At 35.9% G+C, this 25,483-nt stretch overlaps 6 protein-coding genes across 8 annotated transcripts in view; 2 read left to right on the top strand and 4 right to left on the bottom strand.

Annotated features, from left to right (window-relative positions):
- The first annotated feature begins 221 nt into the window (after positions 1-221).
- On the top strand, positions 222-2,988 carry LOC107491173 (RHOMBOID-like protein 2). The gene is made up of 5 exons (XM_016111966.3): positions 222-676; positions 1,106-1,269; positions 1,415-1,578; positions 1,743-1,993; positions 2,676-2,988. Exons 1-5 carry the CDS (start codon positions 342-344, stop codon positions 2,788-2,790), a joined length of 1,029 nt encoding a protein of 342 aa, XP_015967452.1. The 5' UTR covers positions 222-341; the 3' UTR covers positions 2,791-2,988.
- Positions 2,989-5,332: 2,344 nt separating this feature from the next.
- Positions 5,333-8,047, top strand: LOC107491175 (cytoplasmic tRNA 2-thiolation protein 1). 3 transcript variants are annotated; one of them, XM_016111970.3, is made up of 7 exons: positions 5,333-5,501; positions 6,151-6,747; positions 6,821-6,913; positions 7,039-7,079; positions 7,167-7,233; positions 7,331-7,442; positions 7,754-8,047. In XM_016111970.3, the coding sequence occupies exons 2-7, from the start codon at positions 6,170-6,172 to the stop codon at positions 7,913-7,915; spliced, it is 1,053 nt and encodes a 350-aa protein (XP_015967456.1). In that variant the 5' UTR covers positions 5,333-5,501; positions 6,151-6,169; the 3' UTR covers positions 7,916-8,047. The 3 variants fall into 3 exon arrangements, with proteins under 3 accessions (XP_015967456.1, XP_015967457.1, XP_015967455.1); XM_016111971.3 differs by having other exon boundaries at positions 5,335-5,501; positions 6,159-6,747; XM_016111969.3 differs by having other exon boundaries at positions 5,335-5,501; positions 6,154-6,747.
- Positions 8,048-8,166: 119 nt separating this feature from the next.
- On the bottom strand, positions 8,167-11,451 carry LOC107491176 (protein IQ-DOMAIN 24). The gene is made up of 3 exons (XM_016111972.3): positions 9,549-11,451; positions 9,194-9,262; positions 8,167-9,105 (listed from the first exon to the last, which is right to left on the bottom strand). The coding sequence occupies exons 1-3, from the start codon at positions 9,753-9,755 to the stop codon at positions 8,422-8,424; spliced, it is 960 nt and encodes a 319-aa protein (XP_015967458.3). The 5' UTR covers positions 9,756-11,451; the 3' UTR covers positions 8,167-8,421.
- Positions 11,452-15,067: 3,616 nt separating this feature from the next.
- On the bottom strand, positions 15,068-15,343 carry LOC127747702 (protein MEN-8-like). The gene has a single exon (XM_052261876.1). It carries the CDS (start codon positions 15,341-15,343, stop codon positions 15,068-15,070), a length of 276 nt encoding a protein of 91 aa, XP_052117836.1.
- Positions 15,344-16,320: 977 nt separating this feature from the next.
- LOC107491179 (probable methyltransferase PMT16) overlaps positions 16,321-25,483 on the bottom strand; it is a 29,200-nt gene continuing 20,037 nt past the window's right edge. The window contains exon 7 of the mRNA XM_052261334.1: positions 16,321-16,398. The gene's annotated coding sequence lies outside the window, so the exon portion shown is untranslated. The remainder of the gene's footprint in view (positions 16,399-25,483) is intronic.
- LOC107491177 (probable methyltransferase PMT15) lies at positions 16,405-18,255 on the bottom strand. Its single transcript, XM_016111973.3, has 4 exons — positions 18,013-18,255; positions 16,965-17,769; positions 16,799-16,876; positions 16,405-16,643 (listed from the first exon to the last, which is right to left on the bottom strand). The coding sequence occupies exons 2-4, from the start codon at positions 17,234-17,236 to the stop codon at positions 16,415-16,417; spliced, it is 579 nt and encodes a 192-aa protein (XP_015967459.1). The 5' UTR covers positions 17,237-17,769; positions 18,013-18,255; the 3' UTR covers positions 16,405-16,414.

Genomic DNA, 25,483 nt, shown 5'->3' with positions numbered 1-25,483 from the left:
CAATTTAAAATAATTTTATTCGTACATTTAGTTATATAATGAAAATCAATAAAAAAATTAATTTTTTATATTAATTACGTAAATAATTATTTAAAAAAATAAATATAATTACACATGTCTATACGGTTAGTGTATTAAAATTTAAGTGGAGTGGAGCACAGCACACAAAGCCACACACGTTTCTTAGAAGGTATGATTTTAGTTACTTTAGTTAGTAGTTAATGGGGTGCAAGTTACAAACTTAACTAGTAAATAGTAACTCCCCCTCTTCCTCCAAATCTAATCTACCTCTACTTCCTCTTCCTCTCTCCAAATGAGAACTGAAAGACAACAACTTTAACATGTCTGGGAGTTACAGAGATCTAGAAGCTGGTGGGGCTAACAAGAACAACATGGCACCGATACGGAATTCCAACAGGAATTACTACTATGCTGCTCCTACTACTTCTACTACTGCATCTCATCTTTATCATTCAGAAACCACTTGGACATCCTGGCTTGTTCCTATCTTTGTTCTTGCCAATTCTCTTGTTTTCATTGTCGCTATGTACATCAACGATTGTCCCAACAAAAATTCTGCTATTCCGGTTCGGGGTCATTGTGTGGCTAGATTTCTCGGTAGATTCTCCTTTCAGCCTCTCTCTGAAAATCCATTGTTTGGACCTTCTTCCATAACGTAACAACTCTCATCACTGCTCTTCAATTTCAATGCTTTGTTCTTTCTCATTGTTTGTTGTTATTATTATTATTTTGGGAATTGTTGTGTTTTTGTTGATGTTGGTATTAATCTCATGATCTCAATTTGGTAGTATAGTCTATCATTTCAGTTTAGATACAAGTTCCTCTGGTTGTGTTTTGGCTTTGAAGTAAACATTATGTTTAAGAGTTTATTAGTTTTCCCAAAATAATGGAATGTTGTCTTTTGCTGCTCAATCCTCTTGTGAAAACTTGAACAAAGAGGATTGGATTTTCCATGGCATAATAAGTTGCAGTTATCTGAATTACTGATAGTAGTAGTTGTGGAGTAGTCTAGTTATCAGCTAATCATGTTCCTGAAGGACTTTTATTGATTGAAACTATTTTGTTTGCTTTTGATTTTTTGAAGGTTGACTAAGATGGGAGCCCTTCAATGGGATAGTGTTGTTAATCATCATCAGGGATGGAGACTTATCACTTGCATTTGGCTACATGCCGGAGTTATTCATTTGGCAGCAAACATGTTGAGCTTGGTCTTTATCGGCATTCGCCTCGAACAACAATTCGGGTTTGGTATGCTTCCTTTTCCCGAAAGGGTTATTTTGATCATCATGTTTCTAAAGAAAGACATAGATAAAAGCATTGGACTTTAGTTTGTGTTATTCAAGATCAACACTATAGATGACTATATCCAACATTTTCATTTATAATTTCGCAGTGAGGATAGGAATCATTTACCTGTTGTCTGGATTTGGTGGAAGTGTACTCTCTTCTTTATTTATTAGAAACAATATCTCTGTTGGTGCTTCTGGTGCTCTTTTTGGACTTCTAGGAGCAATGCTTTCGGAACTTATTACTAACTGGACTATTTATACCAACAAGGTGATCACATTGGTCCCGTCTTATTTATCTGTTCTCTATGCTTAGGAGTTCTTTAATTTGAAGAGTTAATCAGATTTGAAGGACTTAGTTTTGAAACAATACTTGATTCTGTTTATAGTACAGTAAGCTCAATTTTCATTTCTGACTCACTTTTTTTTTTGTAGGCTGCTGCATTGGTCTCACTTTTGGTCATTATTGTCATTAATCTTGCTATTGGCATTTTGCCCCATGTTGATAATTTTGCTCACATTGGGGGATTCCTAACAGGATTTCTCCTTGGCTTTATCTTTCTTCCTCGTCCTCAATACGGTTGGCTAGAGCAGCAGCGTCTTCCTTCTGGTGTTCGCTTCAAGTCAAAATACAAGGCTTACCAATATGCTCTATGGCTTATCTCTCTTGTTCTATTGATTGTTGGGTGAGCTCGTTTCTAAAATACTTACTAATAATGTTATTGTTTTTAGTGGTTTAGGCGATATTACCTACAACATCGTTCTCTTTGGAAAAATATACACTAATCTCCCTAAGATTTAGGTTATAAAACACTTGGTACCCTTTTGTTTTGTAAAATATGACATTAACTTGCCTAATGCATGGCCACTACGCAATGACATCTTTGGATCTATGTAAAGTTGTGTTAGGCCTGCTACAACTAACGCAAAACTTCGTCACTTTCCAATGCATGGACACAACGTAGTGACGTCTTTGGTCCATGTAGCCGATGTCACTTAATGGGAAAAGGCTTCCCTAAGAAGATGACACTAACTTGCCCTCCGGTAAATTAGTATAGGCATGACAAATCAAGGGCAGTGCATGTAGTATTGCCTAACTTTACAAGAGGTTAATGTAGTTTACCCATATTTTTATTTGTTTCTTGGAAAAGGAAGAGCAAGTTCTATTTAGTAGAACATTGTGAAAGCTTGTTACTTGTTGCTTAATGTACTTTCTACCAATCAATGCTGATTCCATCATTGGCTTTGCTGTGATTTTAATAGTTTGTGATTGATCTAATTCATGCGCTTCTGTAGTTATATCACAAGTGGTTGTATTGTTATCTATGATTCTATATCTAACCATTGAATTCATTGGTTGGATTGCAGGTTATTGATTGCTTTGGTGATGCTATTCCGGGGTGACAATGGCTATGATCATTGCCATTGGTGTCACTACCTAACATGTGTTCCAACTTCTAAATGGAAATGCAATGACAGTTAATAATGAAGGTTGAAGGGGCATGATCCTGTTTCTGTTCTTTTTTGTATAGTTATATTAATAGCTTGGGAAATTCGTTTATTTTATTTTCTTTGCTAATGTCTTTAAAAATTGACTAATGGTTTGACTATGTGGACTTATGAATACTTCTACTCTTCTATTTTATATGCAAAGAAATTTATTTGTACATGAATTCATTTTCCAATAGTCTTCTGGGTCTTTAACTACAGAAAGCTGAAATTTACACTAGTAATGTGTATAATAATTTTTCAGTTTGTTACTTAACAAGTAACTTAAACTTAATATCATGTAATCCAAAACTTATAACGTGTATGAACTTAAACAATCATCAAATCATGTCATCCTAAACTTACTACATATGTGAATCTTAAAATCGAACTGAATTGCACAAAATTCAAACCATAATAATCGATTCTTAAAACCAAAACCAAAACCAAAACCGTACACTACACTATAATTCGAATGTGAGTGTGAATGGTTTTGCTTGAAAGTGTGAGAGGTTATATGAGAGGTTTGGTTCAGTGAATGAAGAGCCTCTATTTTTTATCCCGTGTGAAATGAAGACAAGATGCTTGAATTATAGCCGCCAAAATATATCACTATAAAGTGTAAAAGCTGTGAAATATAAATAGGGTTTTATGTTCTAGGCTATATGTTAAGATTATAAATTAATTTTTTTTTGTTAAAAATATAAAAAATATAAATTTTTAATATATTTATTTTATATTTATTAAAAAAATTTAAATTTTTCTACTAATAATAAATTTATCATGTGTCTTTGAGACACGTATTAGTTAAATTCATATAAATAAAAAAAAATTACATATTAATTTTATTGTTCTAAAAATTGAACCGAACTAGCCGGTTCAATCGGGTTAACCAGTAACCGATCACTAGGAAGCTGTGTCGTCGTGGTAGGAAGCTCCCTCGCCGTCGTGTCGATGCTTTGTGGCCGTAGTCGTCTCCTCTCTTCGAGCGCTCTCTCTCTCTCTGTTCGCAAGCTTGCTTCTGTTTGGATTTTCAAGAATAGGAAGCATGTTGAGATTCAGTGTAATAATTGGTACCTGAGGTAAGAAATTTAACAGCAATAGCAAAATAGAAAACAGAATTGAAGAGTGGATCAAAGTGATTGAAGGTTTAAAATCTAATAAGTGCATCTGTTGAAGAATGTTTAAGACCTTAGGCAGTGGTTGATAGCATAAAATGGTAGCATTATCTTTGATGTTCTAGTATATTGTCACCTATGTTGTATATATAACTACAAATATATTCAAGTCATACCATTCTTTTAAATGTTAAACAGAGCTTCTCTTGCTGAATATATTTACTTGAAAGTTTTCCTTGTGCCCACCACTTTTTGAAACACAAAACAGAGTTTTCACGTTGAAGCTACATCCTATATTTAGTTTGTAATTTATGGCTGGAAATTTTATGGAAGTGGTGGCAAAAAGGGTAAGTGCCTGCATACGTAGGACCTTTGCTGTTGTTCAAAAGTAAAAGATTTGATTAATTGTCATGACTCCATGATTTCGGAATCCTATATTATACATCTTTCATGCATTGCTTAGTGTTTTCCAACATGAATTGATGGTGCCTGCCTCACCTTATGCATTAGATTATGCAGTACTGATAGAGATAGCCATTGGGAATAATCATATGGACAAAAAGTAGACCCAAGTTGAGGTAAACAATAAAATAAACTGCATTGATGAATGAGAGTAACATTTACAATAACAGAAAGTCATTAAGCAATAAACATGGACTGACTTGATTCAATTCAACTTAATGCGCCAAATTGTTTATGCTGGAATCAATTCTGAATTGTTTATGCTATGATTTTGATTTTAAATTGTTTATGCTGATTTTTCTGATTTGTTGATTCTGGTTGTTTATTTTTCTGATCTGAGTTGTTGATGGTGCTTCACTCCATTATATATGTTGGAATTTTTCTTTGTTTATTCTGATTGAGTTGTTTATGCTGATTTTCTTATTTAGATTTGTTATTTATGTGTATTTTGATTTTTATTAGTTATAAATTTTGATATTTAAAGATGTTTGTGAACTTTTAATGATAAATTATGGATAATTACATAAAATTGTAAAATTTTAAATTTTATCGACTTAAAAATCATTAAATTTAAATATTTAAAATTATATATTAAATTTTTAATAATTTTATTTTATATTTAATTAAACCGATTAAATTCCAATGAACCATTAAAACAGTCACTCTATCAGTTTATTGACGAACTCAGTTCTCGCAACCTTAGCTTTAAACATTAATGATTAATTATTGACAATAATTCCGATGGTTCTCAACATTATTCAATTATTTAACCTAATAAATAGGTACCTTAACCATAATTTTCACATAACTAACAATCCGTTTAGTTTGTGTTTTTATTCTTTTTTTTGTTATTATTTTTAATTTTTTTAAAAAAATAAAAATAATAAATTTCTGTTTTTTATTTTTTATAATTTGTAAAAAAAAAAAGCAATGAAATTGAAAATAGAACGGACCAAAGGAACTCGCTTTACTCTCTCTGAACTCTCTCTGAACAGTAGAGAGTAGAGACACGGAAAACAGAGATAACAGTAAGGATACTCCAGCAGCCTCGAAGAAGAAATCCAAAGCTATTGAATATCCTGAAGCAAAAGCAACACACTGCGTTTCATTCCTTTTTCGATTCAAGGTCAGACCATCTTCTCCTTCATGAATTCGTATCTATAGTATCCAATTTCTGACTAGGTCTGTCTTCGTTCCATGTTTTATATTGGGATGTATGTAATAATGTGCAGTATCTATAGTATCCAATTTCAGCCTCTGTCTTCTATAGGCAAATCATGTTACTCAAACTCCTTAGGAGTTAGTGTTCATGTGCAGTATGATGTATGTAATAATGTGGGCAACTTTTTTACAAGGGGAGAATCATAATCTGATAACCTAATTTGTCTGGTGTAAAATTTATTAGAGGATAAGATATGGGAATAAAATTTTTCAACAGCTAACTTAACTGTTTTTGTTAAATTTATTAATGAGCAATGTATATGATCAACATATATTATCATTTTTACCAGCACTTGGCCTGCAAAAATTTGCACCCTTATTTACATGAATTTTGCACATAAGAAGCATATAGTTTGCACCTATATTTACCAGAGTTTGCACACATGAATCAATACAGTTTGCACACATGAATTAATAAAATTTATTTGTTAAAGACAATTTAGTATTTGTGCTGGTCAAATGATGACTAAAACTATTAAAGATTGCTGGCCACCAAGAGTTTCTCTTTATTAATTACTCTTTCTCATGATAATACACATTTCTTTGGTTGAAAGTAGAACAGAAGTGAAGAGTATGGAACAAGAAAGGGAGAGAAATGGGCGATTGTGTTGCCTGTGCAGTGGGAGGGCCGCCTTGAGAAGGCCGAAAACCCTCCAACAGTTATGCAGGGAGTGCTTCTTCCGGGTCTTTGAGGACGAGATTCACCAAGTCATTGTCTCCAATGGCCTCTTCACACGTGGGGAGCGTGTGGCAATTGGTGCTTCAGGCGGCAAAGACTCCACAGTCCTGGCCTATGTGCTAGCTAAGCTTAACCAAACCCATGACTATGGCCTCCATCTCTTCCTGCTCTCTGTTGATGAGGGCATCACCGGCTACCGTGACGACTCCCTTGAAACTGTTCACAGAAACCAAATTCAGTATGGATTGCCTCTCAAGGTTGTCTCTTACAAGGACCTCTATGGTTGGACCATGGATGAAATTGTTGCCACCATTGGTAAAAAGAATAATTGTACCTTCTGTGGTGTCTTCCGTCGGCAGGCCCTTGATCGTGGTGCTGCACTCTTGAAAGTAGATAAGCTCGTTACCGGTCATAATGCCGACGATATTGCAGAGACAGTTCTCTTGAATATACTTAGAGGAGATATTGCTAGGTAGCTTCTTATCTTAGCTTTTCCCTTTGAATTCACGCCGGTCTTTGTGATGCTTGTCTCTCTTTGTGATCAGATTGAGTAGATGCACTTCCATAACCACAGGTGAAGATGGGCCCATTCCCAGGTGCAAGCCTTTCAAGTATACATACGAGAAGGAGATCGTAATATATCCTTTTAGTTAGTTAGTTGAACAAGCTAATCTTATTCGTAAAAATATTTGTTGGTTCTTGTCACCTTTCTCCAACTGCAACGCAAAATTGCGAATCCTTGACTCACTTTGATGTCTCTCACGTATGCATATTTCAAGAGGCTCGACTACTTTTCCACTGAATGTAATGTTTATCATTCCCTATCATAGTTAGTACCATTCCGATTAAACTCTATAACATAATACTATATATTCTCTCAATACCCCACAGGCATCTATTCTCCAAATGCTTATCGTGGTTTTGCCCGAGAGTTCATCAAAGATTTGGAAAGACTCAGGTGGGTTTATTGTCTAGGTTGCTGCTCGTGCTTGATAGGCTATGTTTTCTTTCTTGTGTTGAAATTGGAATATTAATGGTTTCCTCTTGAAATGTAGACCTCGGGCGGTTCTCGACATCATTAGATCAGGTGAGAATTTCAGGATTTCTACAACTGCAAAAATGCCAGAGCAAGGAACATGTGAACGGTGTGGTTATATTTCTAGCCAGGTATTACCTTCAGTGTGCCCCATTGGATGAATATCAGATCTCAGGGAAACTTGTTTCATATATAAATGATGCATTTCAACAAAACCTGATGTTTCTTTTTGTGATATTTTAAGTACTAAGATATAGATTGATCATAGAATGGACTAACCTCCACTCTGCCCAACTTTCTTTCACAAAAAAGATATACCTGTTAGATATAGTTGTTTCCTTTTATATTGTAACATTCAATTTTCAGTTTGTTTCATATTTGGATTGCCTAGATGTTTGGGTTTTCACTTTATCAGCTGATTGACAATATTTTTCATGTACAGAAATGGTGTAAAGCTTGTGTCCTTCTTGACGGATTGAATCGAGGTTTGCCTAAGCTTGGAATTGGACGAAGTCATGGTGTCATTGGTGCATCCAGGGATAGAAATGAAAGGAATGGTGGAAAGACCATTGAGAGTAAACAATGTGGAACTCTAGACTTCTAATTTTACATATATGACTCAATTTATCATGTATCAATGAACAAATTAAGAGCATGGAAAAAGTATCTAAGGGGACAGGATTATAAGTTAGGCCTTGCATATCTGAAGTTATAGATTAATCCCTTCATAAAATTACATGGTGGCTATGATACGTAGTTTTGGAAGAGAATTTGAACATGATTCAAGTGTTTTTTGGTTAATAGTGTGGAGATTAATGGCAATCATCAAGAAAGCAAGAGAGATGGTTGGTAAAATAAAAAAAAAAGTTATTTGTTCATTTTTGAGGATTTTTTTTTTCTACAAGAGTACAAGTCAACTATTGAACTACTTACAATCTAAAACCACTTGTCATACAAATAAAAACCAACCAAAGCAAAACAAAACAATGCCTCTCCTTTCTTTCTTTTCTTTTCTTTTCTTTCTTTTTTTTTTTAAATGGGAAAAAAGAGGGGTAGAGATAATAAAATTCAACCATAAAACTTGAATAATCTTAATTTGGTACTCCCAAATCAGTTAAATTGGCTTGAGGCAGAACTTGGATTAGGCCTTGCATCCCAAGGATTCTGAAAACTCCTTCTTGTTGAACCATATCTCTCAAACTCAAGCCTTTGCCTTGGAGCACTTTGTGACCTAACCTTAGCTCTTGAAGATTCAGTGTTAGCCATGTAGCTTGGGTGACTAGTATATCCATTGAAGAAACCCCAAGAACACTCACTCTTTGTTGGTGTAAAAGGGCCTCTCCTTCCACCATTACTGAGCCTAGATGAGACCGAAAATGCTTGTGGACTATTCTCTGCGGTTCTTGAAGCCATCACCACTTCTTTTCCTTTGTGGAATCTAGGAGAACCTAAGGGCAACACTTCCCTAGATGAGAAACTTGTATTTAGCGCTTTCGAGGAACGTTTCGATGGAGATTCATATGCCATGAGAAAGTTGTCGCTGTAATCTGGAGCGAAATAATGTTGTGGTGCCTTGAATGAGCTGCTACTGTTATTGTGAGAATTCATGTGTGGCTTCCAAGTATCAACTTCAAGAATCTTGTCACTCTTCTCGTCATCTATGTGCCCGTTTTTCTTTGAAGCATTACCAGTTTGGCTCCACGCACTTTGTTCCATCCAACTGTCTAACCAACTGGAACCGAATCGGGCTCTCTCTAACTCAATGTCCCTAAAATTTGAATTGGAACAACATCTCTGCAAGTCGAAAAGGCCAATTCATCATTTCTAAAGCAGTACAATAGAAAACTTTTGGTTACTTAGAGTTCCCTATAAATTTGTGTACCTTGAGGATAGAAGATCCATCAAATTTTGTACTATAGGCACGAAGTGGATACTCATACTCTTCAGGAACCTGCAATTAATCATGAAAATGAAAAATCTGACAGATTGTGATATAATCATAAGCTATTCTTTGCATAGTAGTTCTCCTCTCAAAAGATACGCACATTCCAACCTAAAAGCCAAATTTTACATTAACCTTTGTTTGAAACATGCAGTTTGTGACAGGGCATAAAGTAAAGTACATTGTTAAGGAGTTAAGGATAACATAAACAAGTTAGCAACAGCTTGTTAAGATAAGAAAAAGGACAACAATTAAGAATAATTATAAATAAATAAATAAACATGTTTAGGCTTACAGGGTAATGAGAAAGTGAAGACTTGAAAGAAGGCATGTTGTCAGACAAGTGCACGCGACTCGCACGTGCACGAGCCTGGAGGCGCACCAAAGTTTGCATGCGCCTCAGCATATCCGCACTTTGCTTCCTCACAATGTGGCCTCTCACCAGTGCTTGTAACTTCACCAATGCTTTAAGTGCTCTCAATGCCCTTCTTGCCTTCAACATTCAAAAGATCAACACGAAGAAGAATCAACATGAAGCATAATTCAAAAGATCCAAGAAGAAATGAATAACCGAATTAGGCAAATTAAGTATAGGATTAACAATATCATATTTTAATTAAATATATATATCACTACCATGAGTCTAAAACAATAAGATATATAAGATAGGGTACTATAGGATAAGCATGGAATGTCAAAAAGGTATAGAATATTAAAAGCAAAGGAAAAGGACATTAGAGAGAGAATGGTGGGTTAGGGGTTATGGAGGTAATGATTAAGAAACACAAATACATAGTGTAAAGTCACCCCTTATTGATATATCATTCCTTGTGTCACATTCCCCACCTTGACATGACACGAAATAATGAGCATGATGGCAAAAGGAGAAGACATATATAAATAACTAAGGTTAATTAACATAGTAGCCTTCCTATGTTTGAACACTATAAGAAAAGAAAGTAATGCTTTACAGCCTAACATGTTACTATAATAGTATCCTTAACAAGTGTTTACTTCTTTGAAGTTTCACGTGAAGGTTAGAACATCAACTTTTTTCCCCCCTTCAAAAAAGTAAGTAAATTAGTAAACCCTTTTGGTTTTCACTTGTCAAATGACAAGAAACAAGTTGTTCAAAAATCACAAATCACAACTCTTTCATACCCCTTACCCAACCAAAATGAACGGTAGTTAGTAGTTACCATCATGCACGTGAATCTCCTATTCTTACATTCACTTATGAGTAAAAGACCAAAAATAACACATAAAAGGCCGAATGTATTTGTCAAGTATGTTCCAAAAATGAATTCTGGTTGACATATTCATCCGATCAATAATTTAACTTTGTGTATAAATCAGACAAATATTCAATTTTTCATGGATCGATTTTCCTTATCGTTCAATAAAATTTTAACACTTCACTCTTTTATAATTAGTAAAAGAGAAATAATATTCGTATCTACATTTCTCTTGTACACTTTTCTATACACTTATTTTTAACTAGGTAGCAAAATTGGCCCATGAGCTAAGACATGGATGATGATGCATGGGTTGGCGCATGGTGGGCCACTTCAAGTTGGGTGTTATTTTTGGGTACAAAGGGACATTCTAATTTGGCAAAAGGAAAGTAAAGTATCATAAGTAGCCAAGTATGTGGGGCCAATCTTAACTAAGATGACAATATTCACACACAAGCCTCCCATTTTTCCCAGTTAGATTTTATTGGCTTCACCTACTCTACAACCCCTTTTGCTATGAATGAATCATATAATTCCTAGATTTCTATCACACAATCCTAATACTAGTAGTAGTCTAGTACTACTCTCTTCCCATTTCTCACTGTAAAACCATGAGGACCAACATCACATACAATGGGGTCCCAACTCCCAAGTACAGGACACAGGGCAGAACAAAACCACAATACACGAAATAATGCAGCTAGCATGTGACAACAACACATGTGGCACTCAATACTGTGATAATTGTTTTCATTTAATGAAAAAAATTAAGATAAATTAAGCACTACTAGTCTTCTCATAATCCCATCTTCAGTAACTGTGGTCCCTTTTGAGAAAGAGACCTTACTTCACTTCAATTCCTACCAATGCTCATCTTACAACAATTAGTATCACTTGAACCCACAGTATTATCTTTGGACAAGGGTTTAACTTCATCACCACATGATAAGATAAACCAATGTTTTATATATTTTAAAAATTTTAATAATAATAATAATAAGCACAAAATTTGTCGGCGCATCAGAAAGCGCGGACAAACAAAATGAACTTTCCAGAATCCAAGCATCAACAAAAGTTTTATTCAAAGCATATTGCTTAAGAATAAAAAAAAAATATTAAAAAAAGTTATTAGTAACACATTTTTTTTTAAAAATAAATTTCTATAAAAACACTTTTACTTATTATGCATTTTTAACCAGTAATTTCTGAAGGAAGTTAAGGGCCTGCCTAAGAAATCAACCATTTTTTTAAAAACTAATAATCAAGAAATAAAAAGTAAAAATAAAGTTGATTGAATGTTAATCGAAAATAATTGGATACTGGATTTCTTCTGAGAAAATAAAAACTCTTATCTAACAAACATCAACAATTAAGAGAATTTGGTATAAGATTTTAACTTTCTCCGAAGCAGGTAATTATTAACTTTGGGTCCGTTAACTTTCTCCCAAGATAATAATAATATTCGGAAAAACGAAGATAGATGTGACATTTTGAAATTTGATTATCGCAGCCACAGAGAAACAGTTTAAAAAATATATAAAATACGATTATACTAATAATAATTAGAAACTCATTTCAATTAAAAAATTAATTAACAAACGAAAAAGTGAGCATACATCATGATTCACAGAGTGTGTCACTATGTTTGAAATTAGTAGTCGCGCTAAGAACACAGAATAATAATAATAATAATAAATATTATTTTGAAAAAGAAGAAGAGGTGAATCCAGAAAACCATGCAAAGGAAAAAAACAAAAAAACTCAGCATAACAACATTATTCTATGTTCATGATTCCGAGGACATTATGGTAAAAAAAATAAAAGCTGGGGTCCAAGTTGTCGGTGAAGTTGTCATAGCCGTTATTGTTGTTGGATTTGTTGTCTCTGGTGCTTTGTTTCACAAAGCTCCAGCTCCGTTTTTCCTTTCCCGGCGGCGGAGTATGGTGGTGGTTCTTCTTTCCTCCGCCGCCGAAGAGTCGCCGGAGAAACCCCATAATGATATGTGTTTTCCACTCTCAGCTCATTAGTAGTATATTGGGTTTTGTAGAAAATTTTGACTGAGAGAGAGAGAGAGAGAATTTAGATTTTAGAATGAAAGATTATTTACTTTTTTGGAGGGCAAGGAGATTGGAGATAGAAGAGTTTGGGGAAGTGTGGAACTCTTATATGGAGTTTTGTGTGTTTTCTTTTTGCAGAGATTTGGATTTGGGAAGTGGTATCATGTTCAATGGTGTAAATCCACGCGCTATTAAAGAGTTTGGTGCCACGCGCTGTTTGAATTGGGAATTTACTGTGCTGAATGCTGATATCAAAATGAAAGCTTTTTGGTTTGGCCACTTTGGAGGAATTGAATAGTAATGGAGTAAAGCAATAGGCTTTATATGTGTTATACTTCATTCCTTCCAAATAAGCATAAGGAATAATCAAAGAAATCCAATTGGCAAGAAACATGTCACTTGAATAGTAATAATACTATAGTTTAACGTAAATTAAGTGAATCTAATAAAATACTAGTGTTTGTTTTGGTTCATTGTAAAACTAGCACTTGAAAGTTTAATGGACACTGAAAAAGTCTTAATCTACTCCCTAGTCTCTACTATGATAAATTTAGAGTCTATCCAAGTCTATAGCCGAAAGGCTTTATAGTTACATCCATACTGAATTGTCCAACATTCTCATATTTTAAATTTAAGCAACATTAATTTAAACCTTATATTAAAATGTACTACAATGTTGTGAATTGGTAGAGTAAAAATGTCAAACACATCAAAGAAAGAAGATGAAAGCTTTTAATATATCAAGTGTGGACTTTTAATTCATTGCAGAGTAGTAATTGAAAATCCAACTTTTCTTGCTCATGCAATTGACAATTAAACTTGATGAATACTTCAATTGTCATGGCGTAAGTGGGGCTATTTAGGGTGGTAGAAGAACCGGACCTACACACATTAAATTCATGAAAAACAACAAATAAGTATTAAGTCAAGGTCCAATTTTTGTACAGTGCACTCATCCATCAAGATGTAGCATCCCCCTGTCCCAACAAGGAAATTTCCAAATAATACTTTCAATATGATAAAAAAATATATGTGGAAGAATTAGTATAGTTTTGTTTTTGGGTTGGGTCAGTTTTATCATTTCCCAAAACAACAATAATTATGTCAATGTTTATATATGTCACAGCCCATCTTATTATCATTGCTAAAATGCTAATTGCCTAATGCTATTTTATGTACCATACTTATACCTTTGATTATTTTAATAAATGAAATAAAATATCTCATTCATTGCTTACTCTTGTTTTATTTATTTACTTCTTATTACATTTTTCATAAATGATGTTATAGTATAGTCCTTCAAAAGGTACAAGAAGAAACTATCTTAACTTGTTGGATAAAAGATTACAGAAATCTTCTTTGTGTTCATTGAAACATTAGGAGTGGAGAAAATAAATGGCTTCTATTCTTCGGTCATTAATGGCTTCCCATTTCTTGGTTGAAATTTGTGACACCCTAAATCATAAGGAATCTAAATGTGGCATAGCCCCACAGGTACAACTTTGCAGAGCATGGAATTGCACTAGTTTTTCATGTACTAGACCCTTAAATTGTACTCTTCCATTAAGTTAAACATTGAGGGGGCCTAACATGGTATTTAATATTGGACCCAATGCTTCTTCCAGGTACAACCTCACATACCCTACTTTGATTAGAAAACAAGCTATTTTTCAATCCACTTGTTTAATGACCCAAATAAAACAGACCAAAAAATCGTGATAAAGAAAAAAACAGACCAAAAAATAACGATTTTTTGTCATGCTCGTATATAACTTCAGTTAATAATATTATTAACTAGGATTTCGTTAATAATATTCTTATTATTATCCTTCGTTAATAATAATAAGTTAATAACAATGTATAAATTACCAAAAAAAAAATTAAAATATAATAAGTATTAGGATTTTCAATTAAACTTTTAACCTATTTTTTGAGAGTTTAAAATTAGGAATTATGATTTACAATTTAAAATAAAAAATAAGTTAAAAAAATTAACTGACATTAATTAAAAAAGTATTTTATTTTCTATTTAAACTTAAATATAAAATATGGTGACCGATATGATTTTTTATTTTTTTAGTTTTGATCATATTTCGTTTCATTTGTTTGCGTCATTGAGAGAATGCGCTGACATGCAAATAATTATCGATCCCAAATCATATTGATATGGAAAATCATATATTATTGCATTGTTTCCCATAATGTATTATGTTTCTAACAAAGTGTGCAATTGCTGGAGACATTAATCTTCATAATAATCTAAATGGCTCAGATTCAGAACGAAAACTTCAGCAAAAATCAAATAAAAAAAAAAAAAAACAAGTGTCAAGGGTCTTCAGCATTATTAATTCTCTCTTATAATTATTATTCATCTCATTGCATGCATGCATGCATCTTCATATGCACTAATTCGCACCTACAAAATACACGAGACATGAGTGAGATCGATTAAAAAAGTTGTATACGTGTATTTAATTACTTAGAATATGTAGATACCTTATTAGAGAGAGTGATTTAGTTAATTAATTGGCGCAACCAAGGGGTGGAAGATTACACTTAGAGCGCAATTGAGAACCAATCCTAATAGTGCTGCAAAGACATTCAGTGTCAACAGATCCGAGAGCATTGCAGCACCCAGCATTTGGGTTTGTGTTGGATGAACCAGGCACCACAAACGGTGCACAAACGTTTAGGTTACTCAGCTCGTTCGAGCATGTACCGCTCTGTGCCTTGGCCATTCCTCCTGTGGCCACAACCAAGATCAACATCAATGCCATTTTTGACTTTAGAGACTCCATGCCTAGGTTTGCTTTGTGACTCTTAATTGATGGGATTTGATGTCTCAATTTATAGTGTTAAGTTTGCAAGTTAATTAAACATTGGTGTTATGTTTCATGAGTCACCTACCTAATAAGAGGATATTCAGTTACACAATTCAAAGCATACAATATTGGTGTTTTCATGGTAGGTTTTGTGGCATGATATAGACTTCTAATATAATAATTTTTCATGGTATTTGTATATTTAATCATTATTAGTTTAAAATGGCATTGAGTTAGGACTTAGGAATCAATCATCTTTCTTTTGAAGTGTTCTTTTTGTTTTTGCCATCGATATTCAATTTTGCTTATTCCATATTAATTTTAAAAATAGAATAATTGAGAATATGATGAGTTTATCTATCATTCCACTAATCAGCTCTTAATACTTCTTAAATGTTACTACAGTAAAGGTCTATTATGCAATGTATATTTGTTGAATTCTAATTTAAAATTAAATACACAGGGAATGAGGGAACACTAATTTATATGAACCCTTTTTGTAGGTGTTTTATAAAGGGGAATGATTTTTTGTGAAGTTCAACTGAAAATGTTACTAGTAGTTATGACTTTTATTTACAAACAAAAAAGCTAATGAACCATGTAATTTTAAGTAATCATTACCACACAGAAATATTTAAAATCTGCAAGAAAGTTTCAGCAATGGATTATAAATGAATATTTATAAATTTAAAATATTCTTGCACAAAAGACTTGTGGATCTAGCATGCATTACTTTTATAGGGCTATTTGTAATTATGACTGCTCCCTAAAAGTTGATGACAAAGTAATGATAACAGAGCCAATTAAAAAGCATGTTGGATTAGGTGCTCAAACCCTTGAATTATTGAGCAAAACATGACAAGGGTTACTTTACTCCTGAATTCGGTGTATGTTCTGCACACTTTGAATTTGCATTTAATGAAAAGTAATGAAGAAAGATACAAAAGAATACCAACAACTTTGAGATGAATAAACAAAAAGAAAAGCACTAGAGAAAAGAAATTAAAGGAGGCTTTAAAAACTAAAAAGACCTTAATTAATATTTAACTAACTACCGTTTGAAGCTTTAGGAGCTGTCCAATAATTCTTCACAGCAAATAAAAGTTTCTCTCTTTCAAGAGGCCCATCTTCATGGTCAACAATTTGACTTTCCCAATTCAAACCGTTGACTATACTCTTTACTTTTACTAATATATCAACATCATCTCTGATTATCACACTTCCTTCTGGCCTAAGAATCCTATCCATTTCTAGCAGAATGTCTTCTAATTCACATCTGCAACATACAAGTAGGTTAATCAGAATTTAAACAGTACTTGAATCTGTTAGATTACTTCAAACAATGAGCCATATTTCCAAGATCATTTGTTAAAAAGGGACAAATTATGTGTTAATATAGTGTATATGATATTGAATTGAATATATAAATACCTTTGGTTGTAAAGGCTGAAGACTGAATCAGCATGAATTAAATCATAAGTTCTAGGATAAGTGGACATTGCTTCACACCTGCAACGTAATTTAGGCCACAAGCAATTTACACAATGAAGAAGAGAACATTATGTTAAGGAGATAAGGAAAAAAATAATGTGCTAACCAATTATGGTATCTTCCAATCAATCCCCTTTCATAAATTGCTCCAAGTGTGTCAACCTTGGCTTGAACAGGAACCACATTCATGACCCAAACAGGGTACTCAACAAGAGAAGCAGCAAATCCACCCAAGTAAGCATTCATGTCAAGAAGGTTTCTGTATCTCCCAGCTTTACCTAGCTGACTGTTAACTTTCTTATAATATGATATCCTTTTCTTCCATAATTGATTGCCCTTTATGAAGGTTGAAGGTGTAACCCCTTTTATGGTCTCCATTTAAATCCTTGGTAGGGTGGCTGTTGTCTGAATTTTTTGGTTATGGAAGCTGTGTATGTGTTGTGCTTGGTTATGGATGTTGGAGGTGCTAGACAAATATGGGGGACAGCTTTTGCTGCATTTTGGTGTGAAGAAATCGGACCATCCGATTTCTTTGGGTGAAAAATTTTGTAAACCAATCAAAGGGTCTGTTTTCCATGGAAGGGAAATTTGAATTTTGATGGAAGCTAATCGGACCGTCCGTTTTGTATATGTAGTACTTTTTTTTTTATTTTCCGAAAACCGTTTTGTATATGGAAACTAAGTGAACTAGTAGATTCTAGTATCTGTACATATAGTAACTAATTTAACTGTCTAAAAAGTAAATACAGAACAACTATTATTTTGCTACAGTATGCATAAAATTAGACCAAGCAAAACACACCAACTCACGTGGTAATCCAGCTGAGATAACATTCCCATGCAAATGCTTCTGTGCATATTCTGCAGCCAACCGTCCTCCATGCCCATCATAAATTGCAAAATGTGCACACCTGAAAACCAAGCTCTCATAATCATTAGTAGAGAACAGAAAGCAAAAAATCAAGAGATGAATTTGATTTCAGGAACAGGCAACAAATTATCCACAAATCACACCATTTATTTGTTAAAAAATAAAAGAGGGACAAATACTAGTGATAAATCAAAATGATTATTCATCATCTATAATAATAATAATAATCATCATAATAACTTAATTTTCTAGGGTAATCTAAAGTTGCGTCTAAGAGAACAACCCAAGCATCTTCCATTGTGTGCCTAGAACCCTTATCCTCAGCTGCATCAGCATTAATTTCGAAAGAAGCTTCGACAACCGAAGAATCTTACGTCTTTGGCTTCTTTGAGGGAACATCAACAAGATCGTCGCTTTCCGAATCAGCTTCGCGCTTTTTGGGTTCAACTTCCACCGTTAAGGTTTTGCCCTCTGTGGTTTCGTCCATTTTCGCTCTTACAAATTCCAATCACAACAAAGGGTTGAAGGTTAAAATCGTTGAAAGTGAAAACCCTAAGTCCGGGCCCACAAAGAGCCCAGATCCAGAACAGAGATCCATGCTACCCTTGACCGACCCGTTATACCCGGGTGCATGTTACCCTTGCCGCGAGAGAGAGAGTTTCGAATGCTCTCTTGTTCTTCGTCTTCAACAAACCTGAAACTGAAATACTCTCTGCATGTTGTTGACATCCTCGGAAGGAAGGCTCGCCGGCCGGAATTTCCAGATCTTGGACGCCCTCTCCTCGTCTTGTCGCCGTCTAGACCGCAGAGCCCGAAGACAGCCCCTTCCTCCCCTGTAGCCAATAACAAATATCTTCATTACCTACACCGATTCGGAGCGGCCAGAGACCCACGCCAGATTTCGTTCAAGGCCTAGCCTGGGTGTTCGTGACTCTTTGCCATGAACTTATCCTCCGTGGTCGCCCTTGGTCGCCGTCGCTGAATCTGCCCTGTTCCTCCTCTGTCTCTCGTTCCCGCAGCGGTAACTTTACAACATCATCCCATCGAGTTGCATGTTAATCTGCTGTCTCAGATCGTTGACGATCTGGATAAATCTGCCTTCTCTGTCTTTTGACCTGATTCGAGCCATACCTCTTTGTTTTGTCACAGATTTTCTGTTCTTCTTTTTAATTTTTGCTTCACTGATGCATCTCTTTTCTAATTATGTTTTGTATATCTTCAGGTGGATTGATGCTCCAGTTTGCTCGTAAAGTGTCCGCTTCTGCTGCTTTTGTTACTGCATGGGCCAGGCGATTTCCGTTTCTGGGGGTCCAGGTTAATCCCTTTTCAGGTAACATTTCCATCAGAATTCGAATGTCTTGGATTATGGCCAAAGCCTCCCCTATGGGTGTATTAGATTTTATTGCTTGAACTAGCTTTAAGTTATCAGATTCTATTAGAGTTTTATCCATTTGTAGGTTGTTCACTATGATTAATGCTTACCTTATCGCTTGAGCTTCTGCCGCAATACTTGATTTGGTTTGAATCTTTCCTGAGAATCCTAATATAATCCTCCCTTTATAATCTCTGATGACCACAGCTATTGCGCCTGTTCCGGTTTCCTTCCTAAATGCTGCATCGACATTAGCTTTCAGCCAGTTCGAAGGGGGCGGCCTCCATTTCACCAGGTTAGTCTTACTATGATTTCCTTCTTTTTTGTGTGGCTGCTGCGTATCTGCTAGTTTCCAATATATTGCCTCTAGTATTTTTGCCCTGCAAATTGTCCCTCTAGGATTTACCTCTTGTTGTTGAAACATCTTGTTATTTCTTGTTTTCCATATCTCCCACATAAGAAATCCTAGCTTGCTGATTCCCCTTTCCTGGTTTTCCCCTCCCCCTGCTCTCAACTTCTTTATACATTCGACTATCCAATTCCCGATTGAAGTAACTGTTTTAACTGTCGGGGTCCATTGACCTTCCGCTCCGAACCATGTTGCCCTGGCCCAATCGCATAATAATAGTGCGTGTTCAACTGTTTCTGGACTTTTTAAACATATTTGGCATTTTGGATCTGATGCAATCTTCCTTTTATATAAATTCGAACCTACTGGTAATATGTCTTGACACGCTTTCCATAAGAACATTCTTATCTTCTGCGGCACTTCCATTCTCCACACCTCCCTCCATATCTCCCTTTTATCTTCGCTTGTTGATGGGTTTCTATGATTGTCACTCTGTTCTGTCCTTCTCGCTGCATAGTATCCCGTTTTAATTGAATAATTCCCATCTTCTCTCCAAGGCCAATATAATATGTCCTCTTTGTTCATCACACTTATAGGGGTGCTAAGAATCTCTTTGCAAATTTCTTGGGGAAAGTTGCTTTCAATCTTCCTTCTATCCCACCCTTCCCCTTCTACAATGAGATCCTTGACCCTGAAATCATTTGTGCTGTTTGAATTTAATGGCTTGCTTCTCCCAGTGATCCAGTTATCTTTCCATATGCTAACTCTTGCGCCATTTCCTATGCTCCATTTTGCGTTTTCCTTTAAAAGCTGTCTCCCTTGTAATATACTTCTCCAGACCCATGACGCTCCCTTTCTGCCCGTCGCTGTCCAGAAATTTCCGTTTGGGAAATATATCGATTTCAGAACTTGTACCCAAACTGCATTCGGGTTCTTCAATGCTCTCCATGCTTGTTTTGCAAGGTAGGCGATATTTTGTTGTTCCAGATCTTTGAACCCCAGCCCCCCATCTCTCTTACTCGCTGTAATGATGTCCCACTTTTTCCAATGGATCCCCCGTTCCTTCCCCGAGGCTGCCCACCAGAATCTTGCAACCTTTGCGCAAATTCTTCTACAAAAACTTTTAGGAAGCTTTATGACATTCATGATGTATGCTGGCATTGCCTGAATTACCGACTTTATTAGCGTTTCCTTGCCTGCTTGATTCAGCAACCTTTCCTTCCATCCTTCTAGTTTATTCATAATCCTCTCTTCAATCCATCCTAGAGCTTTGTTATGTGATCTGCCCCAAATTGCTGGTAACCCCAAGTATTTTCCTGGTGTATCCCATGTTTTCATCCCTAAAATCTCTTCAATATCAACTCTCGTTTGTATTGGCACTTGGCTTCCAAAGGAGATTCCAGACTTGTTCGTGTTAATTCTTTGTCCTGATGCCTCTGTGTACTCATTTAATATGGTTATAATCTGAAAAATCTCCTCCTCCTTCGCCTTCGCAAATATGATGCAGTCGTCTGCAAACAATAAGTGAGTGAGTGCCGGAGCTGATGGGGCTATCTTTATTCCTGTTATGTCACCTCTCTCTTTAGCCTCCTTCATTAAAATCGTAAATACCTCAGCTGCTAAAATGAACAGGTATGGGGATAATGGATCCCCTTGCCGAAGACCCCTCTGAGGCTTTATCTTCTTTGATAATTCGCCATTGACCTTTACTCTATAATTCGCACTTCTTACACATTTCATTACCAAGTCGACCCATTTCTCGGCGAAGCCAAATTTCAAGAGCACCTTTTCAAGGAAATCCCATTCAAGTCTATCATATGCCTTGTTCATGTCTAGCTTGATCGCTATATTTTGTGATCCCTCTCTTCCTTTCTTATTTAGGCTGTGATAAACTTCTTGAACAATTACTACATTATCTTGTATGAGCCTTCCTCCCACAAATGCACTTTGGGTAGGGGATATTATATCCTCAAGGAGTCCTTTCAGCCTCAAAACTATGATCCTTGTTATAATTTTGTAAATGAAGTTGCAACAACTAATTGGCCTTAACTGATTAAGTTCCTCCGGATTCTTCACTTTTGGGATTAGAACCACTATGGTTTCGCTAATTTCTTCCGGCATAAATCCACTTCGAAAGAATTCCCTGACTACTGCACATACCTCCTTCTTAATTATCTCCCAGTTTTTCTGATAGAATAGGCCGTTCAGGCCATCCGGTCCCGGAGCCTTAAGACTGCCCATGCTGAAGACTGCTTTTCTGATTTCCTCTTCTGAGACCTCTGAGATCAGCACTCTGTTCATGTCTTCCGAAACTCTCGCTGGAATTTTATTTAATATTGATTCACAATTTCTTGTGTTATTGGAAGTAAACAGCCCCTCAAATTGTTCCTCGATGTGTTTCATGATTCTTTCCCTGTCCTCTATCCATAACCCTGCCTCATTTCTGAGTTTGTCAATTCGATTCCTTCCTCTTCTTTGAATAGTTGTGGCATGAAAAAATGATGTGTTCTTGTCTCCCCATTTTAGCCATTTCAACCTAGCTCTTTGTCCCCAATACTTTTCTTCCTGTTTCCATAGAGCAGCTATCTTCTCTTTTATTTGCTGTATTCTCTCCTGCTTCTCTTGTGATAAATCCGAGTCCTGTAGCTTCTTTAATTCCTCCTTCAATTTGCATATTTCTTTATCTGCTCGCTTTAGTGTCTTCTTGCTCCAATTTGTCAACTCCTCTTTGCAGTTTTCCATTCTTCTTGTTATTCCTTTCCATACGCAACCTTGGATGTCTTCCTTTTCCCATCCCTTTCTTACTATATTCTCACATTCCTCATGATCAGTCCAAAATGCCTCGAATTTGAAGTTCTTCTCTGTCCTTTGAATCTGATTCATGTTCAGAATCAATGGGCGATGATCTGAACTAATAGCCGGTAGAGCTTTGAGTGATGCCTGCGGATACAGTGCCCTCCATTCCCAATTGACCAATGCCCTATCTATCCTTTCCCTTGTGATGACTCCATTCCTTGGATTTCCAAACCATGTGAATCTTCCTCCTTTTATATCTAAGTCCATGAGATAATTCATGTCTACGAACTGCCTAAATTCTCTCACCTGACTTTGTGGCTTTGGGTGTAGGCCAATTTTCTCTTCTTGGCTTAAAATGTCATTGAAATCCCCTATGAATACTTGTGGCTCCCCCCTGTTGCTATTGTTCCTTGTGATAGCTCTCCATTGTTCTTTTCTTCTTCCAAAACATGGATTTCCATATATGAAGTTGCACTCCCATATTTTTCCTTTTCTATCATCAATGCGGGTTTTTATATGATTTTCACACCAAAAGTAAATATCAACATTATATATTTCATTCCACAAAAGGCATAGCCCTCCGGACAAACCCCGGGGTTCTATGTAAAATACATTTTCAAAATGTAACCTTTTTTTCAACTTCTTAATGGTACTCTCTCTAGCTCTAGTCTCCATAAGAAATACTATTGCAGGCTTCAATTGTTTGCACATACTGTGCAGTTCAGAAACTGTCGCGGGAGCCGCTACCCCGCGGCAGTTCCAGCTTATGATACTCATGGTTGAGTTGGGGGCATGTGTAGGCCCGCCTCCTCAGCCATGAAGTCATCAAATTCCTCTCTGATCAGTGATCCTTCCTCATGAGTTCCTCCTTCTGTTAGCTTTCTGTTTCCTCTGTTCTTCTTGTTGGCCCTCCACATCTGCATGTCTTCCTCTTCTTCTTTCCGGGATTTGGCAATCTGCTCCTGTTGATCCTCTTCCCTTCTTCTCTTTAGCTTCAGCTTTTCGTTCATCCTTTGAATAAGCTCTGTCTCGTATTCCCTTGCCACAACTATAGCTTTGCTGTTAGTCTGTTCTATTTCTTCTTCCTCCTCTGCTAGTTCTACATAATAGAATCCTCCTTCGCTCTCTATGATTATTTGCTTCCCTTTCTGTTCTGTTCTATCCTCGTCCATGTTGTTCCTTTTCTGGGCCACCTCTTCTTCATTTTCTCCGTTGTTTTTATTACCTTTCTCTCCAGCCATGTTTTTGTTAAATTGCTCCAGTATTTCTCTGATGGTAAGATTCCTCCCTTCTTCCCCTGGCCCACTTATAATTTGTTGTTTGTTGTTATTGGGCCTTTGATTGATGAAAGCCCATGTTCCTCTTCTTTCACTATGTATTTTCCTCCTGCTTGGCCCACTTTTTTCTTTCTGCTTTGTAGGCATCCTGCTGCTTTCCTCGTCATTCTCGTCTGTTTTTTTTCTTTTTCCTTGGCCTTCTTCACGCTTTCCATTGTTACTGACTCACTGGCTTGCTGCTTTTGTGGGCAGGCCCCTTCCTTTCTCCCTTTTCTATGATTTGCTGTCCTGTCATCCTTTAATGTGATTATATTATTGTGCTTCCCACCGCTTCTTCTCTCTTCATCAGGTCCCTCATGTTGATCTTGCATTTCTTTTGCTGCCACTTGTCCCTCTCCCACTTGTTCTTTTGGATTTGCTATTCTGTCCCAAGATCTGGCAGATGCACTTGCTTGAGAACTTCTTGCTCCCCCTATCCCTGACTCCCCTCTATCTCTCTGCGTCTGTCTTATCAGCCTCTCCCTTCCTTGCAGGCTTCTTTCACGCGCCTCCCACAGCTCCTCCACCCAATTGTTTTGTTCCTCCTTCCTCCTCCTGATGCCTGCCTTTCTTGCCTCATTTTCTATCGACCTCAGCCCTGCCGTTGTAAGTTCGGGCCCATATCTGGGAATTTCTGGATTCACTGGTGACCTCACTAGCTCTTCTTCACACCCTCTTTTGTCATGCCCAATTCTCCCACACTTATAACAGTAATCATACAGCTTTTCATATTTAAATTCAGCCCAAGAATGGCTTCTATCATCCCTTTTAAACCAAAACCCAGTTTTCAGTGGTTCTTGAACATTTATCTCCACTCTGACCCTCAGAAAGGATCTTAACATGTTTCCTTCAACAAAAGGATCTTCAGCACTTATCACTCTTCCTATTATGGCTCCTATTTTCTCCGCATTTTTAATATTGATTTTATCATAAGGTAAACCATGTATCTGAACCCAGATCGGAAGTTGATTGTAATTTACCTCATTGATTGACAGGTTTGATCTCCACCATTGCAGACTCAGCATGTGCCCTTCAATCCTCCATGGTCCACCTTCATATGCTCTCTTAGCTTCCTCCTGACTTTTGAAGTTCAAGATGAAACAATTCTGTCCTGCATTGGTGATCACCAAGCCCTGTGGATCTCCCCACATATTGCAGATCGTTTTGCGCACTGTGACCGTGTTTAATATCTTGTCCGTCAACACCCTGCCAACTAGCTTCTGAGCTATATCTCCGTGTTGAACATGAGATGCTTCCAAATCTAGAACATCTCCTTCCATGATTGTGTTTTCTATCCCTTCCATGATCTGCCTTGTTGAGTTGTGTTTCTTGCCTGTTCTTGATCTTGTATTTGAGATGAATTAGAATGATTGTGGTTTTAACAGCTTCACTTATCGAAGCAGTGTAGCTCCACTTCTAGAGAGTATGAGGCTCCACTCTTGGAGAAAGAAGTCCGTGAGCACTACTTTTTCATGGTGATTACTTTCACAAAGGGTTGAAGGTTAAAATCGTTGAAAGTGAAAACCCTAAGCCTACTACACTGATCAATCTCTGCTACTCACCTATAGTCTACAGTAGTAATAATTAATAAATAAATACTGAAATTTATTTAATTCTAAATAATATTTATCTATCTACGCCTGCATTTATAAAATTTTGTTTGTCTTTCAATTTTTTTTATATTTCTATTCTAAAATATTGACTAAATAGAGTCTAGCTTCTAAGATTTTGTTGAATGAAGCATTTTGATATTAAAAATAATTTAGAACTTAATTAGAAAATATTTTTCCCCTAAAAATTTAAATACTTTTATAGATTTCTTTATTTGGATGTATCCATAATATTCGAGGATTATCCTAAAAAAATTATAACGTCTGAAAATAGATCTTTCAATTTTTTTAATTATTTTATTAAATATACT

This window comes from Arachis duranensis, chromosome 5, assembly GCF_000817695.3.
Source record: "Arachis duranensis cultivar V14167 chromosome 5, aradu.V14167.gnm2.J7QH, whole genome shotgun sequence".
NCBI lineage: Eukaryota > Viridiplantae > Streptophyta > Magnoliopsida > Fabales > Fabaceae > Arachis > Arachis duranensis.
Note: the sequence above shows the minus strand (reverse complement) of the source record. Positions and strands in the feature narration are given on the sequence as shown.

Coding starts and splice junctions, on each gene's coding strand:
- LOC107491176 (XM_016111972.3), bottom strand. CDS start 9,755: ATGTTGAAGGCAAGAAGGGCATTGAGAGCACTTAAAGCATTGGTGAAG. Junction 9,263..9,548: donor CTTCACTTTCTCATTACCCT/GTAAGCCTAAAC, acceptor GATTAATTGCAG/GTTCCTGAAGAGTATGAGTA. Junction 9,106..9,193: donor ATGGATCTTCTATCCTCAAG/GTACACAAATTT, acceptor TTCGACTTGCAG/AGATGTTGTTCCAATTCAAA.
- LOC107491177 (XM_016111973.3), bottom strand. CDS start 17,236: ATGGAGACCATAAAAGGGGTTACACCTTCAACCTTCATAAAGGGCAAT. Junction 16,877..16,964: donor ATTGGAAGATACCATAATTG/GTTAGCACATTA, acceptor ATTACGTTGCAG/GTGTGAAGCAATGTCCACTT. Junction 16,644..16,798: donor TTCAGCCTTTACAACCAAAG/GTATTTATATAT, acceptor TGTATGTTGCAG/ATGTGAATTAGAAGACATTC.
- LOC107491173 (XM_016111966.3), top strand. CDS start 342: ATGTCTGGGAGTTACAGAGATCTAGAAGCTGGTGGGGCTAACAAGAAC. Junction 1,270..1,414: donor CGAACAACAATTCGGGTTTG/GTATGCTTCCTT, acceptor ATAATTTCGCAG/TGAGGATAGGAATCATTTAC. Junction 1,579..1,742: donor GGACTATTTATACCAACAAG/GTGATCACATTG, acceptor TTTTTTTTGTAG/GCTGCTGCATTGGTCTCACT.
- LOC127747702 (XM_052261876.1), bottom strand. CDS start 15,343: ATGGAGTCTCTAAAGTCAAAAATGGCATTGATGTTGATCTTGGTTGTG.
- LOC107491175 (XM_016111970.3), top strand. CDS start 6,170: ATGGAACAAGAAAGGGAGAGAAATGGGCGATTGTGTTGCCTGTGCAGT. Junction 6,748..6,820: donor CTTAGAGGAGATATTGCTAG/GTAGCTTCTTAT, acceptor CTTTGTGATCAG/ATTGAGTAGATGCACTTCCA. Junction 7,443..7,753: donor GTGGTTATATTTCTAGCCAG/GTATTACCTTCA, acceptor TTTCATGTACAG/AAATGGTGTAAAGCTTGTGT.